At 38.8% G+C, this 19,907-nt stretch overlaps 1 protein-coding gene and 1 pseudogene across 1 annotated transcript in view; one reads left to right on the top strand and one right to left on the bottom strand.

Moving 5' to 3' along the window:
- The window catches only part of SCAI (suppressor of cancer cell invasion), a 101,744-nt gene that overhangs the window by 45,577 nt on the left and 36,260 nt on the right, over positions 1-19,907 (top strand). The window contains exons 3-6 of the mRNA XM_069474663.1: positions 457-588; positions 15,663-15,758; positions 16,300-16,386; positions 17,716-17,814. Coding sequence (XP_069330764.1) covers positions 457-588; positions 15,663-15,758; positions 16,300-16,386; positions 17,716-17,814 — 414 coding nt within the window. The remainder of the gene's footprint in view (positions 1-456; positions 589-15,662; positions 15,759-16,299; positions 16,387-17,715; positions 17,815-19,907) is intronic.
- On the bottom strand, positions 4,592-5,712 carry LOC138387571 (heterogeneous nuclear ribonucleoprotein A3-like; annotated as a pseudogene).

Here is a 19,907-nt window from a genome sequence, read left to right as displayed (position 1 = left end):
TCAAGCAATTCTCCTGCCTCTGCCTCCCAAAGTGCTGGGATTACAGGTGTGAGCCACTGTGCCCAACTTTTTTTTTTTTTTACTTAGGAAGAGTATACTCTGAAATTGTGGTCCTTAACCCCGAGGCCCATGGAACAGGGCCATATAGCAGGAGTTGATCGCATCACCACCTGAGCTCCACCTCCCCCCTAATCCCTACTGTTCCTGAAAAAAATTGTCTTCCATGAAACCAGTCCCTGGTGCTAAAAAGGTTGGGGACCACTGCCTAAAGGGTAGTTGGATTCACTTTGGGCACATATTTTTCCACAAATCTTAACACTTGAATTATTTTGATGATTTGATTGTAATCAGAAGAATTCTCGGTCTTGGGGAAAGAACCAGATGATATAGCTAAGTAAGGTCTGTTTCTCTTTTTATTTTTACCTACTGGATAAATGAACATATGTTTTCTTACAGGACTGAATTTGCTCTTAAAGAAATCATGTCCTCTGGAGGTGCTGAAGATGATATCCCACAGGGAGAGAGGAAAACAGTTACAGATTTTTGTTATCTTCTGGACAAATCTAAGCAACTATTCAATGGGTTAAGGTCAGTGGACTCTTGATGTTTTAAACTTTTCTCTAGTTCTGCACTTATCATATCCTGTGGTAAGTTTCTGAAAGTTGTGCACAGAATGTTCCATAAATGTCTGTAGTAGAAGTGATCATGATTTTATTTCTTTGATACTTTTCTTATTCTTAGATGAAGAAACAATAGTAAAGGAGGATAACTTACATTGTTTTACTATAGTTGAGAAGAGCTGTTTTGTTACATGGTTTTATATACATTACTCACACCAGACCTGATTTACATATGATTACACACATTAGGGTATTTAAGTCCAAGGAGTCTAAAAATGTATATTTGATCAAATGAGGAGCCTCCTGTTGAATTTTTGTACATGTGTTTCCTTGCTTGTTTCTTTTTTCTTCCCTCTCTCCCTTCCTTCCTTCCGGTACATATCGGTTGACTACAGTAATGATGGAGTGTTCTAGACAGTATTATTTTTACTGTAGTTACATGTGCCCTGAGCAGACTGGCAGCCGAAGCCATGTGTGCTTTTGTCAAACTGTGTCTTTGATTGTGTATTCTTGTGTGTGGTGGGTAATAATTAAGAAAAGTTTTTTTGGTTATTATCCCCTCATATTTGTGTTAGTCTGAATAGGATCATAGTGCTTATAGAAAACAAGAAATATATTGGTAGTGGTCTGGACTGGTGTTGTAGTTTGGGGAAATGGGATGAGATGGGATCCAGCTGGAATAGTGTTAGCTTTTGACATATGGCCCTCCCGCCCACCTCCTGACTTGTCTTTCTGCTAGTTTTCTTTTGTTTTCTCTTTCTTCAGTTCATGAACTGGGTATTAAACTTATTATTGAAGTATAATATATACTTGTGGAAAAGTGCACATACTATAAGTGTGTTTTCTAGAAGCTGAGTACATCCATGTGACCTGTACTCAGATGAAGAAATAGAACGTACAGCACCTCACAAACCTCCCTTGTGTTCCCTCTCACTTGGACTTTTGAACTCTCTATGAGCAGTGTGAAAAAGTGCATTTTCAGTGCATGAAAGGCTTCAGATTTTTTGTATAATGTCTCATTTGGGGTATAAAAAATTCTCTTTTTACTCTTGACATGTATCTTTCCACATTATGTTAAACTGTTCATCTAAGAGTCAGAGCCTTTCATTTTCCCAGCTGTGAATATCTTAATGGAATATTTTTCTTGTTTGAAAATACCTTCTTATAATGTGTGCACAATAGTTTAGCTCTTCTTGCCATTCACCACATAAGAAAACATAGTCCAGAGAGTAAGAAATGGATAAAATGAATGATGTTTTGCTTATAATAGCTCTCGCATGTAGTTACAATAGTAATGAAGTAACAATAATGTTAGAAAAAGCTTTGAATACTGTCAGAAAATGTTCAAAAGCCCAAGTGGCTTACAGGGTTCTGGTTACCATGGTGACTAAGACTGTGGAAGCAGAATGGAATACTTGGTGGGATTATATAAGGCAGCATCTCGAGACATGTATTTGAGAACCACATCTGTGTCTATCAGTGCTATCCCTAACTTGTGGTGCTTTGCAAAAGCAGAGGCCCCCCAGTTACTAATTATTTGACTCCAGAGGAGCAAATAAGCAAAGCCAAACAAGCCTTGGAGGCCTTTTTTTTTTTTTTTTTTTGAGACAGAGTCTCACTCTGTTGCCCAGGCTAGAGTGAGTGCCGTGGCGTCAGCCTAGCTCACAGCAACCTCAAACTCCTTGGTTTAAGTGATCCTACTGCCTCAGCCTCTCAAGTAGCTGGGACTACAGGCATGCACCACCATGCCCGGCTAATTTTTTCTATATATATTTTTAGCTGTCCATATAATTTCTTTCTATTTTTTTAGTAGTGATGGGGTCTCGCTCTTGCTCAGGCTGGTCTCGAACTCCTGAGCTCAAACGATCCGCCCACCTTGGCCTCCCAGAGTGCTAGGATTACAGGCGTGAGCCACCACGCCCGGCCTGTTTTTTTTTTTTTTTTTTTTTTAATATATATATATATATATATATATATATTTTTTTTTTTTTTCTTTTTTTCTTAAATTGGGAAGTGTATCAAAGTGAAGTGTAAGGGTCTTAAGTAAAAATAATTGCAGAAATTATTTTTATTAAATATGCTCCAAATATTCAAATTAAGGAAGAAATCATATACAAAGCTTCTGTAGATGCTAATTTTTAGGATGCCCTTGTTCTTAAATAGGAGAGGATAGCTGAGAAATTAATGCTTTGTTCCATTGATCCCTTTTCCCCTCCCCTGCCCTGCTCTTCTTCTTTTCTTCCTTCTCTGCCTCTTCCTTCTCCTTATTCAGAGATTAATATTCTCCTAGAGGCCAGTTCTTCAAACTGGTAATAGTAAAGTGCATATTATTTTAGAAATTATACCTTACACTATCTGTACAAGCTTGTGATACATGCTTTCATTTTACTTGGCTTACCACTCAAAAGAATTAGACTTGCATTTGAGGTATCCTGCCACCAGAGTGCAGTAAGTATCTTGATTGCATGCTGTAGAAAAGGATTGACTCAAATTTAATGTGAGCCACAAATGTAATTTAAAATTTTCTAGCCACATTAAAAAATATAAAAAGAAACAAGTCAAATTAATTTTAATAATTTTTATTTGGTCTGTATATCAAAAATATTTTATTTCATCATGTAATCAATATAGAAAAATCATTATTTTTTTAAGAGATGGGGTCTCACCATGTTGCTCAGGCTAGGCTCAAACTCCTAGGCTCTAGCAATTCTCCTGCCTTTGAGTAGGTGGGACTACAGGCGCATGCCACCATGCCCAGCTACAAAAATTATTTTTTATTTATTTTTTTTGAGGCAGAGTCCCACTCTGTCACCCTGGCTAGAGTGCCGTGGCATCAGCCTAGCTCACAGCAACCTCAAACTCCTGGGCTCAAGCAATCCTTCTGCCTCAGCCTCCTGAGTAGCTGGGACTACAGGCATGTGCCACCATGCCCAGCTAATTTTTTCTATGTATATTTTTAGTTGTCCAGCCAGTTTCTTTCTATTTTTAGTAGAGACAGGGTCTCGCTCTTGATCAGGCTGGTCTTGAACTCTTGAGCTCAAATGATCCTCCCGCCTTGGCCTCCCAGAGTGCTAGGATTACAGGTGTGAGCCATCGCACCCGGCCAGCTACAGAAATTATTAATGAGATATTTTACATTCTTTTTTCATACTAACTCTTTGAAATGTGAATATTTTATACTTGCATCCATTTCAGTTCAGATCAGCTACATTTCAAGTACTCAGTAGCTATGTGTGGCTATTGGCTCAGGCAAAATTCCTCCTAGTTTTAGCTTCTATTTTCATAATGGCCCACTGTGCTTTCTGATGAAGCCATATTGGCTATTTTGGGGTTCTCTTCTTCACTGGTCATCAGAGGTCCTCAGTTGCTTCCTCTCTGTCTTCCTACATACACATGCTGATAGCATGCAGGTCTTTTGGCTGTCGGTAATTTGTCCCTAACTCCTTGTATTTTTGGATTTGACAGGTACCGTATCACTGTATTAGTTTGCTAGGGCTACCATGACTAATACCACAGACTGTTGGCTTAAACAACAGAATTCTATTTTCTCACAGGTCTGGAGGCTAGAAGTCCAAGATCAAGTTGTCAGCAAGTTTGGTTTCTTCTTCTTTTTTTTTTTAATTCCTTAATTTTTTTTCCTGGTACCACTACCACAATTTACAGGGCAATATACCTGATGTAATGAAAAGAAAAAGAAAAAGAAAAAGCTACAACAGATAAAAGACCTCAGGAATGTACATCTAATTGACACTACATTGCATTAATCAATAGCTGCACTTTTTGCAAACTGTGGCTATGACCGTCCTGAACAAGAAGGGTTTCCTGGTTAAGCTGCAGTAACTTTCCTGACTATGGATCATCATTCCTTCTGTGGCAGATTTTTACGGTTCCTCTAATGCATTTGGGACGACTATCTCAAAGTAACCTACAGCTTTCCTGACAACTCGCTCTCTCTCCTGCTAAGAACTGTAGCCCTTTTCTGCTGTTTTTAGAACCTTCTGCTACCATACCCACCACTTCCACCACCAGATCCATAACCACCACCATATGGACTGCCCGAGCTTCTTCCACCAAAACTGCCCCCTTTCATGGGTCCATAATTTGATTGTTGCTGTCCACTATAGTTTCCAAAATCATTATAGTTCCCACTACCACCATAGTTACCTCCAAAATTTCCTCCTTCATTGTAACCATCATATCCTCCTCCACCACCGCCATATCCACCACCTTGGTTTCCATATCCTGGTCCACCACCATAGCCTCCTCTACTACTATAACCAGGACCGCCACCATAGTTGCCACCATCACCTGCTCCATAACTACCTCTGCTGCCACCACCTCCACCACCATAGCCTCCTCTTCCACCAAAGTTTCCACCATGGCCAAAATTACCTCCACCACCTCCAGAGTTTCCTCCACGACCCTGAAGTTGCCAGATCCACCTCCCCGACCTCTTTGCGATCCGGCAGACTGCATCTCTTGTTTAGAAAGGGCCTTTTTCACTTCACAGTTACTCCCATTAATAGTGTGGTATTTCTGAACAACAATTTTATCAACAGTATGATGATCATCAAAAGTTACAAAAGCAAATCCTCTCTTTTTTCCACTCTGCCTGTCTTCCATGACTTCTATGGTTTCAATCTTGCCGTACTTTTCAAAGTAGTCTCTCAAATTATATTCTTCTGTATCTTCTTTAATACCACCAACAAAAATTTTCTTCACTGTTAGATGGGCACCAGGCTTTACAGAATCCTCTCTAGAAACAGCACTCTTTGGTTCCACAACACGCCCATCAACTTTGTGTGGTCAAGCACACATTGCTGCATCCACTTCTTCAACACAAGAGTTAAGTCACAAAACCAAAGCCCCGAGAACGTTTCGTTTGGGGGTCTCGCATTACCACACAATCTGTGAGTGTCCCCCATTTCTCAAAATGTTCTCTTAAACTATCATCTGTAGTTTCAAAGCTCAGGCCACCAATAAACATTTTTCTCAACTGCTCATGGCCCTCCTCCCCCCCGGCGGCGGCAGCGACGGCCGGAGTCGGGCTGGGGTCGACCGGGCGGCGGTTTTACCTCCATTTTGAGACCGGACTCGCCTCTTCCAACTCGAGTTCAATATGGGACCGAGAGGAAGAGTCGGGGCCAGCCGTCGCGTGACACACTTTCCCAAGTTTGGTTTCTTCTGAAGCCTCTTGGATTGCAGATGTCTGTGTCCTTACATGGTCATTCTTAAGTGGGCGCATGCCCCTGGCATTTCTCTCTGTGTCCTCATCTCTCCTTACAAGGACACAACTCAAACTATATCAGGACAGGGTTGGTCTGAGTGCAGGTGGAGTGGTGTTCACAACTAATTGATCACAACCAGTTACAGATTCCTTTGTTCCTTCTCCACTCCCACTGCTTCACTTGACCGGCCTAAAAAAAAAAAAGAAAAAAGAAAAGTCAGTATAACCTGGTCTTTATTAATATAAGTTAGTTCTTTCTAAGATCTTAATTCTCAGGTTTGATTATAAACACAGATAGGATATCTTTCCCTTTTAAATTCTTGATGGAAGCTAGATCAGGGATTAGTTAGGGGAAGGGTATTTGTGGTTAGTTTGGAAGATCTTTCAGGTGGAATATAGAGAGAGAAAACAAAAAGGATATATTAAGAACTCTGAAGGATTCATTAAATCCTCAAAACAACCTCATTAGTGTCTATTATTTTGGTTCTACAAATTAAAACCAGCTGGGCATGGTGGCTCATACCTGTAATTCCAGCACTTTGGGAGGCCAAGGTGGGAGGATCACTTGAGGCCAGGAGTTCCAGACTGGCTTGGGCAACATAGCAAGACCCTGTCTGTATACCAAAAAAAACCAAAAAACTTTTTTTTTTAATTAGCTGGGTGTGGTGGCATGTACCTGTAGTCCCAGCTACTCAGGAGGCTAAGTGGGAGTATTGCCTGAGCCCAGGTGTTTGAGGTTGCAGTGAGCTATGATTGTGCCACTGTACTCCAGCCTGGGTGACAGAGTGAGATCCTCATCTCTAAAAAAAAAAAACAAACCCAGAAACAAAAAAAAACTTTGACAGAATAAAGTAATAGCCTATGTTAATAAATTGGATTATAATTTGGGAAGTGCTACTACAGAAATGTTTTTCCTCAACATAGGAGTAAAGATTCCTAACACCGATGAATGCTTGACCCTAGGAATGGAGGCAGCTGGCTTCCTGGCTTCTTGCACTTGTTCTCTTGATTCTCAGAGGAATCCACTTCTATAGGGCTCCCATGGGTATCTCCACATCTACAAGATAGTCACAGACATTTGCTAGGATAAGCGAGGCTCCAAAACCCTAGAGGGAACATGGGATTTAAAATTTGGCAACTTTGCTTCCTATGAGCAAAGTACCATTAGAAAATAACGCTATTAATAGTGCTGTGTCTAAATGTAACCATTTTATACCTCCCTTGGAGCTGGTTCACAGGAGGAGGAGATGTATCTGATTCAAACTAGGAGCAATTATTCAAAGCTATTCAGCTTCCTAAGCCATCATTAGGAATGGAACAATGTACTAAGTACCTTCTATGTGCCAGCACCATTCTAGGCACTGGGCTAGAGGTAGGGGCAGGATACAGAGATAAATAGGGGGCCTGCCTTCAAGTGAATCAAGTACTCTTGCACATTTTTTTCTTTCTCATTCAGGAAAACCTTTGCTGGCTTGTCAGTAAACAAAGGAGTTGATATAGTGGCATAACCAAGATATCCTCCCCTAAGGGAAATACTCAACCTTATTGGCCTGAGCCTGATTGATGCCCTCAAACTGACAGATCCACTCCTAAACCTAAATTTAAAAACTGGATATACTAATAGGTTAAAAAAAATGCTAGTGCTAAACAAGGAAATGCCCAATTAGGTTTTGCAAATCTCAAATAGTTTTGTCTAGTATATTCATGAACATGGAAGCATGGATTGGAAGAAAGATGTCCCTGTAATATAGTCGTTCTATGTAAACAATAAAGTGTGTGGGGGGTAGTGTGCACTTTGACCAAAAACCTGATTCACAGAAGTTGGTTTATTCCTTTGCCTTTGACCATAGCATTGTTGGATTTCAGGAGCATCCTAAGACCTGGGGAGCAGAGTGAGCTCCCAGAAAAGCACTTTACTAATATAGAAAATCTAGGTTTTACTCCATTTGGTAGAAAAGAGAGAGCATGGATTAGGGGTTAGATGGTTTGAATTTAAATCATATTAATAGCTCTACAATTTACTGGCCATGATTCTCAAGCAACTTTGTGTGTGTGTGTGTGTGTGTGTGTGTGTGGTGTGTATGTGTATGAATGTATTATGTATGTGTTTGTACATGTTTATATACACGTACATACCCTGGGGAAATGAAGCATTTAAGGACCAGACTAAGAGAAGCCAGTGAAAGAAATTGTAAGAATAGAAAGAAGACAGACTTACAAGGCGATGAGGAAGTGGTGAGGAGTGTAATGCCGGACGGAATGCTATTATAAGGACTGAAAAGTGCCCACTGGACTAGGATTTTAGGTGTAGGTAGGCATCAGTGATCTTAGCTCATTCAGTTTAGTAACAATGGTGGATTCATAGAAGCTAGAAAGAAATTTCCTGAGTTTTGACACCCCAGTGTTTTTTTTTTTTTTATTTCATCTTATTGTTATGGGGGATACAGAATTGCAGGTTACATACGTTACCCATGTACCGCCTTTCCCCCCAAGTCAGACCTCCAGGCGTGTCTGTTCCCCAGGTAGTGCGCATTGCACCCATCATGTAGGTATATATCCCTCCCTTCCCCACCCCCCCTTCCCGAGTCAGCACCTTCAAGTATTACCATTCCCCAAACGGTGCGCAATGCACTCATTGTGTAGGCATACCCCCATCCCCTCCCCCACCCCCCACCTCAGTCTGATATCCGATTGGACACCCCAGTGTTAAATTTGAAACATCTCTGAGAATCAGGTTTACTCATTTGCACTGCATTTCTTCCTGCCAGCGTCTCCTGACGTATATTGATAGAGTGAAAGATTTATAGTAAGAGAGAGATAAGTGTCATACTTTTACTTTCCTCTAAAGCCTTGGAAAGAAGAACATGAACAGCCAATTTATAACATAGATGCCTTTGCAAAATGTGAAATATAAGGTCATTTAATGTACGGAGTAATTCACAGAGCCTGATTTAATTTAATCCTATGGACCATTAATTTCCCATCTCTGCTGACAGTAATAATGACCAAATGATATATTCATAGTTTCAAACCAGTCAGACTCTGAATAGTAGAAGAATTTGTCTAAAACTCTCTATGAAGTACCTTAGTTAATTTTAGACTCTAATCATATTATGATGATTTGTATATTTGCTGCTATGATATGTCTCATTAGAAAAAGGGTGATCATAGGATTTATAGGAAATTTAGAAAATTTTTAAAATTGTATTTTGAAAAAAAAACTGCTATCTTTATAACTGATTCCTTGGAGTAGTAGAGGTTCTAAGTTCTTTTGAGGAAAATAGTATAAAATTTACCCAACTTTGTCCATAGCTATACATCTGCAAAGACTTGTATTAATATATTATAACTCATCATTAGGAACCCTGTTCTAGCACTTTAGATCTCCTTCCATGTACTTTTAGCCCTCATACAAAATTCCCTGCCCCTCTCTACTGAATACTTGAAATTATACAGTCGAAATAAAATGCTGGGTTCTAGTTCTGTTTTCTCCCTTAGGATATATTACTGAGATTTTTAAATGTGTCAATTTTGGAAACTCAAAGGAACTTGCAGGCAAATGCTTACATGCAAGTTTGCCTAAAGGCTTTACATAGTATCTTTAAAGACGCACCCAATAGATTGCAGGTGCTCACACCTGTAATCCTAGCACATCTGGGAGGTGGTGGCAGGAGGATCACTTGAGGTCAGGAGTTCTAGACCAGTCTGAGCAAGAGCAAGACCCTGTCTCTACCAAAATAGAAAAAAATTAGCCGGATGTGGTGGCACACGCCTGTAGTCCCAGCTACTCAGAAGGCTGAGGGAGGAAGAATGTTTGAGCCCAGGAGTTTGAGGTCGCAGTGAGCTATGATCATGCCACTGCACCGTAGCCTGGGCAACAGAGATTCTGTCTTTGAGACTCTGTCTCAAAAAAAAAAAAAGAAAAGAAAAGAAAAAAGCACCCAATAATTGTCAGTTGTCACAAAGTTGATGTCGCTGACAAATGTTTTTATATAATAATACAGTCTTCCTAACAGCAGCTGCTTCTTAAGACTCTTAAAAAATTCGGCAGCAGCTTCCATTTTAAAAATGTCTGATTAAGTCTTCCTAATACAACCTCATTAGAGATTCATGGAGACAAAAAAGATGAAAACTTGCAATAAATGTGGGAAACTAATATCTACAGTTAACCTATTTCTGTAATCTGAAATGAACTTCTGCTTATCATAAGGATAATGGAAATGGATTTTAAAAAATACAGTTACTAGCTTATTCTTGCTATGTGTGCCTGAAAGTTTCAAGTAAGAAAACCTTTCGCTTCCTTATCCATTGTCTTAACATCTGGTGCTGAAATGCAGATCTTTCTCACTCTTCAATTTCACCTACAGAAATTTACCTTTCATTCATGTCACATAATTATTTAAGCTTATTAGTATGAATATGTTTATTACAGCATTTTATTTATTTATTGTTTTGTTTTTTGGTTTTTGACACAGAGTCTTGCTCTGTTGCCCGGGCTAGAATGCAGTAGCATCATCATAGTTCACTGCAACCTCCAACTCCTGGGCTCAAGTGATCTTCCTGCCTCAGCCTCCCAAATCGCTGGGACTACAGACATGCATCACCACACCTGGCTAATTTTTTGTATTTTTTTTAGAGACAGGATCTCACTCTTGCTCAGGCTGGTCTTGAACTCCTAGCCTCAAGTAATCTTCCCGCCTCCGCCTCCCAGAGTGTTAGAATTATAGTTGTGATCTGCTGCGTCCAACGTATTGCAGCATTTTTATAACAGAGAAAAACTAGAAAGAACATAAATGTTCATCAGGAGGATATTGGTTAAATAAATTGGTTCATTATATATTACTTTGTATATGGTAAATATTGATATAAATCTATATATATTAAAGAAATCTGATATATTATTAAATTAAAAAATGTGTTGCATAATTTTATATACAGTTTGATCCCCTTTGCGTAAAATAATGGAAAAAATATACATAGTTAAGTGTGACAAATTATTCTTAGTGGTGGTTATTTGTGGGGACTAGATTTGAGGGGAAAAGCAATAGCGTATTTTTTTACTTCTTGCTTTATACACTTTGTAGCATTTTTGTTTTCCAAGAGACTTATATTATTTTCAAAATTGAAAAAAAAAGAAACAAGGTCTCTGCGATAGATTGATAGATTGTTTATAAAATGATTCCCTTTCCTCTATCTGGCGTGTGAATAGTTCCCTCCCATGCTGCCCTTGGGCTTGGGCCGTGAGATTTGCTTTGGCCAATGGGACAGTAGCAAATATGATGCAAAGACTTGAAAAGAAAAATGCACATTAGAGCTTGTCCTCTCTTTTACTGCTCTTGGGATCCTTGCAGCCAATCCTCATGTAAACAAAGCCAAGCTAATCAGCTGGATGATGAGAAACACGTGGCGAAGCAGACAACCGCTGGACATTTGAGGGAAGCCTCCGACCGCTGGCTGTCCGAGTTGCATGAGTGTGAGGTCTGGCCGAGACCAGTAGAACTCCCCGGCTGAGCCAAGCTCAGATTGCTAACCCACAAAATCACGACTGAATAAATGGCTTTCGTTTTAGGCTGCTGAGTTTTGAAGTGGTTTGTTATGCAGCGAAGGTTAACTGGTAAAGTCTCCAACAATAACGTTAGCTTGTGCCCTTCTGTGTTTTTACTGCTTTATGAGACAGCCAGATTATTATTCATAAGGATTAGGTTAAGCAGAAAGTATGGAGGGAAATCAATATTGTCACTGCCACATTATACATACTGGGAGCTATAAAACCGATGAGGTAAAGCACAATTTGTTGAGACAGACACGAAGAATTTTTTGACAGTTGTTAGGTTTTTATGTATCCATTGGTTCATAGTGTCAGAGAACCAAACTGTAGGGACATGTGCATGTCCGTCATTCATCCAGCTGATCTGACACTAGATGATATACCTGCTCAACTAATTGTGCTAGGAGCTGCAATCTGTGCGTAGATCTGAGAAAGAGATTTGATTTATCCTTCCCCTCACCAGAGAGACATATTCTAGGAAGAAGAATTACCAAACGTAGAGCCTGGGTAGACCGTACCTTGTTCTTGGAAGGATGAGTCAAATCTCTAAATGGGCTTATTTCAAAAATGAAAATAATCACTCCCTCATAACCCACCACCCTCCACACACACACACACCCACGCATACAACAAGGGAATGAAAACATCTTCCTTGAGACTCAGACCTCTGAAAATTATTGGTAACAGAAACCATAAGAAAATTTTGGAAAATTGTTTGCCTTCTGCAATAAAGTGCTGCAGATCATAGCATCTATGAAAAGAGCGTAAAACTATAAGGAGAACAGGTTAAGGTTAAATAAGAAAGACTTTCAGAAAAGCAAAAATGTAGTATCAGGATTAAAATTCACAGCAAAGACAATGAAGAATAGAACTGATACTACTTAGAAACATTAAATTAGTGATGTTCAGGAAGAATTGGAAATGATTTCTCAGTATCCAAAGAGAAAATGATGAATATGGAGTCAAGAGAATAAAGATGATACAGCTGAAGAATTATCAGTATTTTTGATGGAAAAACCAGAAAAAATGGAATAGAAAAAGTAAAGATGAAATCAGAAAACATTTTGCAGCATTTGGAAAACATCTAGGTAAGCAGATCAAGAGAACATATTCAGAAAACATGCTGGTTTGGAGGAAAAATTGTTTGGAGATGCACAGCTGTGTGTTGGGAATAGCAGCTAAAAAGGAAATCATAAATTAGAATGTCATGGTATTCTAGGGCTGGTGAATTACCCAAGTGCACTGCACCCAATTCATTACAATAAAAACACTTTAGCAAAACCTACCAGGTTGAACTAGCCACACTGAAAAACTTTAGTTTTAGTGATGCTTAAAAAGCAAACTCTTGGCCGGACGCGGTGGCTCATGCCTGTAATCCTAGCACTCTGGGAGGCCGAGGCAGGTGGATCGTTTGAGCTCAGGAGTTCGAGACCAGCCTGAGCAAGAGTGAGACCCCGTCTCTACTAAAAATGGAAAGAAATTAGCTGGACAACTAAAAATATATAGAAAAAATTAGCCGGGCATGGTGGCGCATGCCTGTAGTCCCAGCTACTCGGGAGGCTGAGGCAGTAGGATCGCTTCAGCCCAGGAGTTTGAGGTTGCTGTGAGCTAGGCTGATGCCACGGCACTCTAGCCCAGGCAACAGAGTGAGACTCTGTCTGGGGGGCAAAAAAAAAGCAAGCACTTTCATTTGAATTGTTATTTCTTACTTTGATAGCCCTAAATTGGGCACAAGAAATTCTTTTGTAAAACCATTTCCTCAGGCAGTTAGATTACTAATAGTTTTGGACAGTCAATGAAATAGAAATACAACTTCTTTATTTAAAACAACAAAACAAATATGACTAGAAAACAGTCTGGCAAGAAATATGCTAAATATTAATTGTAATTGGGTAGGTCATGGGACTGTTCTTTTTCATCTTTTTTAATTAATACATTTATTTTAAACTTATTTTTCAAAGTATATGTATATACACATACGCACAGTTCTATGCTTGTAAATAAATGAAGATTCTCCAGAATGGAGAACTGGGTTACTAGGAGAAGTAGGAGAGACTTACTTTTTATTCTATACACACCTTTTGTCCTCTTTGAATTTTGTATTATGTGTATAAATTACCCGATCAAAAAATGAATGAAAATATATTCTCATAATAAAAAAAATATGGTTTTAGGGTGGGCCTGGTTTAGGGTGGCTCTTGCCTGTATTCCCAGCACTTTGGGAGGCTGAGAAGGGAGGATAACCAGAGGCCAGGAGTTGCGAGACCAGACTGAGCAAGAGCAAGACCTCATCTCACTAAAAATAGAAAAATTAGCTGGGTGTGGTGGTACATGCCTCTAGTCCCAGCTACTTGGGAGGCTGAGGCAGGAGGATCAATTGAGCCCAGGAGTCTGAAGTTGCAGTAAGCTACAATGATGCCACTGCACTCTACCCAGAGTGACAGAGCAAGACTTTGTCTCCAAAAAGAAAAAAAAGCTAAATTTCAAAGTCAAAACTTTAAGCAGAAGAAAATACTATTGTGTGATGAATTCTTTAAAAAGACACAAAAAAGCACTAACTATAAAGATTGGTACATTTCATAACTACTCATTCATAACTACTCAAAAAACCCCCGTCAGTAAAAATGGGATAAATAATAGACTAGGATAAGAAGTATACCACACTATAATCAGTGAGTGATTATTGCTTCTTTATACAGCAGGTAACTTTTGGTGGTACAACTCTAGTGAAATGTAGTTGACTTTCTTTGTTCAAGTTAGCTTCATGTACCAATAGCCATACCCACATTTTTTGAGACCTCTCTCTCTCTTTCTCTCTCTCTTTTCTAGACCTTATTATTGATACCTTGAGCTTATCAGGCTTCTACAAGACAGTCAAATCCTTCGGCTGTTTTTTCTGATCAATTTTATGCTGCTGAAAGCATGTACTTGGGGCTGTCTTCATCTGTCCATAGACTTTAATCAAAGAAGTTTTGCCCTGACGATGAGCCTGAGTTTTTTTTTTTTTCAGCTTATTATGGGGGTGAGCCTGAGTTTTAATTGGCATTTATGGATAGCATTTCTCAATTGTATCTTTTATAGTTAAGCATTAGTAATTATTGTAGCTTATAATGCTGGAAGTTCTTGAATTTGTGGATTTTTCTCTTTTCCTTTTCAATTCTGCTTGCAGCTGGTTCTTTTCTGAGTTCATCTTTTTCTTGCAGTATTTTGTTAAGTGCAACTAATAGCATCCAGGGCTAGTAGCGTACTGTTTCCCAGCTGCTTTGTATAAATCCACAAATTCATTAGTTATATTATCTGCTTTCTAAGTTATTGCAGGCAAATGCAGATTTACCACTGCATTATATAGACCATGGATTTTGAAGCCTTCAGTAACAATTACTTGCTACTCAATCCCAATGCAAATATGGTATATGTTTGTTTGGGCAGTAACCTATCCCTGTTACCAGTTTCTGTACTAGCTTTTCCTAAATAGGGCTGCTATAACAAATAACCCCCAAATTTTAGTGCCTTACTACAAGAGATTCGTTTCTAGCTCCTATGTTAGCTACAAGTTGTCTGCAGTTTGGAAGCCCTGCTAAATATGTCTTACTCTGTGTTCCAGGCTGAAGAGCAGTCCTATCTTTGTGTTAGGTCAGAGGAGAAAATAAAAATGCTGAACCATGTAATGTCTCTTACTCTTCTCCTCAGATATGGTATAGGTAACTAACAATTATATTTCACTGGCCACAGCAAGTTAACATGGCCAGGTCCAATGTTTATATGGTAGGGAGTATTTGTCTCTCAAAGACATGTACCGCAAGTCACCAGGGCCAAGGACAGGGATGTATATTTCTCTTCAGGGGGAGGGGATAGAATAATTGAAAACAGTAATACCACCTGTACATCCCCTTCTAGATATATTCCCTAAAGCAATATTTTTCACACTGCTGAGTTCTTAGTTGAAGATAAACATTTGGAAGTTATCAGTATATAACTAAGTGAAAAAGATCACCCAGGGACAGGGAAGAGAGTGCTAGAAACCTCCTGGGAGAGGTATCTGCAAAAAACAGTGAGAGTAAACTGTCAGAAGCGTAGGAAAGAACAAGAAAGAGTGTGTCCTGGACCTTTGTTATAGAACTATTTCTCCTCCAAAAATTGTAACTTTTTTTTTTTTTTTAAAGAACACCTGAATTCTTTAAATCTGTCTGGTTTGTACCACCACAAGACTTAATTTCAAAATAGTATAAGAGATTTAAAATTAATATATGCTTATTTATTGTTACAGGGATTTGCCACAGTATGGACAGAAGCAATGGCAGTCCTATTTTGGAAGAACTTTTGATGTTTACACCAAACTCTGGAAGTTCCAGCAGCAGCATCGGTAAAGGAATTTTATAGTCAAAGGAAAGTGAAAGCTCATTATGTTAGGCACAGTTTTGATCTTTAGCACCTCAGTGCTTTTTATCTGGGTCTTTTTAAATAATATAGTTCATCTTTATGACCCAAATGAAAACAAATTTATTTTTTCTTATTTATTTAAGATTTTAAAATATAGTGTTCTTACCTGATTTTTTAAGACAATGTTACATTTTTAATGGTTCAGATTAACTCTAACGTAAGTGAGATGATTCATGGTTTCATTCTAAAATACATGTTCTGTATTAGCCAAAGCTATTATGTGTGTGTTGCTTCTAATTTTCATGGACATAGCTCCAAGTAGTTTCTTTTATATTTGCACGTACTTAAATAGACATTTAATAAATGCTTTTTGAATCTAATTGAATGATTATGTCAAAATCTTATGAAAAATTCATGAGCTTTGCTGAATTGGATGGTATTTTATTCTATTGAATTTATAGATTTGGTTATTTTTGAAACTTATAGTCTTTTATTTCTGTTTTCTTGTTTCCATTATAAAACAGACAAGTCTTGGATAATCGATATGGCTTGAAGCGGTGGCAAATAGGGGAAATTGCTTCCAAGATTGGGCAGCTATACTACCATTATTAGTAAGTTCATACATGGAAAGAGTAAAGTGTTGTCCTGATTAAAACACAGCATGCATAAGTATGCGTAGTACACTCACTTGTTAGGCGTGAATACAATAAGTTACAAATGAAACCCTAATGGTTCAGACCGGTTTGATCAAGAGAGCATCATGAAGCCAGCTGCAATAGCTCATACCTGTCATCCCTTCTACTTGGGAGGCTGAGGCAGGAGAAACTCGTGAGTCCAGCAGTTTGAGACCAGCCTAGGCAACATAGCGAGATCTCGTGTCTAAAAAATAAAATAATTATGTGGGCATGGTGGCTTGTGCCTGTAGTCCCTGCTACTTGGGAGGCTAAGGTGGGAGGATCACTTGAGGCCAGGAGTTTGAAACCAGCCTGGGTGACAGAGCATGAACCCATCTGTGAGGGGGAGACAACATTATGAAATGACGTTCCATAATCAAAGTAATATTATTTGCTTCTAAGCCTTACCTTCCAAATAGTTCATTTGGTCAGACTCATTTATAACTTAAAGGAGTTTGATTTCTATTTTAGATAAAGGATAAATAATAGTTGAATTTATAGTTCTATGGCTTCACTTAAGTCTTAAGACTATGCAGAGATATAACTTGTGTGTATGAATGAATGGTTGTCAGTAAGATGCTTTTAAAAATTCATGCTTGTAGGACATGTTGTTTGAAAGGTTACATGAGATAAATAAGGTACTTTTGATTATATCCTTAGAGCAATAACATCTATATAGTCCCACTCTTGAGTCAAGGAAAGAAGAGAGCTCCTTTTAGGAGTCTACATTTCATTACCATGATGTAATATCAGGTATACAATAAAAAAGGGTTGGGGCCAGGTGCAGTGGCTAACTAGTTGGGTGTGGTGGTTGGTGCATACTTGTAGTCCCAGCTACTTAGCAGGCTGATACAGCAGGATCACTTGAACCCAGGAGTTTGAGGTTGTAGTGAGCTATGACGACATCATAGCACTTTAGCCAGGGCAACAGAGCAAAACCTTGTCTCCAAAAGAAAAAAAAGGCTTGGGTTGGGTGCCATGGTGCACGCCTGTAATCCTAGCACTCTGGGAGGCTGAGGCAGGAGGATCGCTTGAGCCTAGGAGTTCGAGACCAGTCTGAGCAAGAGCGAGACCCCGCCTCTACCAAAAACATCAGTATTACTATTTTTATACATCTTAAGGGTGATATGATTACTACCTTGCTGGTTCAAATTTAGGACAGTCATTTGTATCACCTTATGTAGGGAATAGAGAAATATGGAACAAGTATTTATGATGGGAAAGAGTTTCTGACACTGCCATATTAAAAAATTTTTTTTCTCATAGCTTACGCACATCTGAGACCAGCTATCTGAATGAGGCTTTCTCCTTCTATTCTGCAATCAGACAGAGATCATATTATTCTCAAGTCAATAAAGAAGACAGGTATGCATCTACTGTGTTTTTAGAAAGTTGAGGATTAAACACTCAAAACCTTTAGTCTGTGTGGAAATTGTGCAGAAAAGCACGTTTGTTTATAACTTACATTCATTAAACAGGCTTTAATGAGTACCTGCTATTTAAAACCTTCTAAAAAGTATACAGAGGTATATGTTACCTAAGAGCAGTAAATATTATAGATTTTGGCCAGGCACGGTGGCTCATGCCTATAATGCTAGCACTTTCGGAGGCCAAGGTGGGAGGATCACTTGAGGCCAGGAGTTCAAGACCAGCCTGAGCAACAGTGAGACCCTGTCTCTACAAAAAAATAGAAAAAGTAGCAGGGCATGGTGTCGTGTGCCCGTAGTCCCAGCTACTTGGGAGGCTAAAGCAGGGGGATCACTGGAGCCCAGGAGTTTGAGGCTATAGTGAGCTATGATGAGGCCACTGCTCTCCAGCCTGGGAAACAGAGCAAGACCTTGTCTCAAAAAAAAAAAAAAAAAAAAAAAAAATCGTTGTTGTAATGATGTCATGATACCAAAGGAGGGTTGGAGTTATTGCTTTATGAGAGAGTGGGGTCACACAGGTTTCATAGGAAAAAAATGACTCCAACATGAAGTTTGGCTAATAACATTTCTTCTTTTTAGCCTGTGTAATCTTAATTCGTATATCTTCAAAAGGCTGTTGACAGCTGTAATGTAAGACTAGAGAAAAGGCTGCTAATGCTGTTTGAATTTTTTTTTTTATAAACCCAGGTCTGTTTTGCAGTTGTGTAACTCTAGTGTTAGAAAAAAATATGTAGAATTCATACATTCCCAATAAAAAACTGTTGAACACATATCTGGTACTGTAGCAGATACTTGAATGGGAGAGGGAAAAAAAAGAAGGGGTGCTAGTTCCCTTTCAGAAGATTATCTTCTAATGGGGCTTACAGACATATTTGGGGTACCCATTGATTGTGATTTTATTAATTCCAGATGAGTGTGGAATTGTGGAAGAAATCAGGGATCTGCTGAAGAATCTTTCTTGCTAGCATTCTGAGAATTGTTGGAAGAGAAAGTTCAGGCATAGAAGATCTGAATGTTTTCTCTACTCCCAGCAACAGAACTCTTAGTTGTTATATGGTGAAAAGATTATATTCTCTTAGCAGTAGAAGAAAACAGTTTTGACATGGTTTCCTGGAGAACACTTTGTGGTTGATTATTGTAATTGTTCCAGCTAAACAGTGACATTTTGGGAAAAGTCCCACTTTTGTATATCCCTTTCATTCCCATGTACATGTTGTTCAGACTTATGCAGGGGAGTATGCGTGGTATGAGTGAGGGGTGTGGGTGTTGGAGTCTGCATTTCCTCTCATGCCTTTTTGTTATTCCCTAACATCATCCTTCCATCAGACGTTCCCCCAGTTACTTTTCCCTCAGGTTTTTCTATGGTTTGCTTCACATATTTTTGCTATAGATATATTTCCACCAATGCTAATTTTTAAAAAATTTATGTTATACTATTTGTATTAGTTCTTGGTGAGATAAATTATATATTAAAAAATGCAAAAGGGCTATGTAACATTTTATCGGCATTAAAAAAAAGTACATACAAGCCGAGAACTATTTTAAGCAATAGCAAAATACCTTGTACAATTCACTTTTCTGCATTTTCTCATTTGCCAAAAGGGAAATTGGCCTTGGGCCTCTTGGCTTAAAACATAACAGTTTGATTTATTGCAGTTACTTTCTGCCTTAATAGCAAACACCACATTTGAATTGTTTTCCTGTCCTGTTTCCTACCGTAGGGCAGATTAATAGAGGTAGGATTATTTGGAATCAAGATGACAAAATCTCTTGCATTGGGCAGTAAATTAGAATCAAATTACACAATCCAGTGTGTAAAACCTTGACCTTGCTGTATGTGCTCAGGGAAGGCTTTATTCGGTTGGTAGGTTCTTTGTTTCTTAGTTCACACAGGGCAAGGGGGGCCCGGCCGTCAAGATAGCAATCAGGAACAGCTGCTAAAATCAGTAGCCAGTAGATAAAACCAAGTAAGAAAATATTCCACAATTTCACAGTTTTTAAAAGACAAAAATTTTTTTCTCCTCAAAAGGA

The sequence above is a fragment of the Eulemur rufifrons genome, chromosome 7 (genome assembly GCF_041146395.1).
Source record: "Eulemur rufifrons isolate Redbay chromosome 7, OSU_ERuf_1, whole genome shotgun sequence".
NCBI lineage: Eukaryota > Metazoa > Chordata > Mammalia > Primates > Lemuridae > Eulemur > Eulemur rufifrons.
The sequence above is the reverse complement of the archived record's forward strand: the minus strand, read 5'-3'. Positions and strand labels throughout refer to the sequence as shown.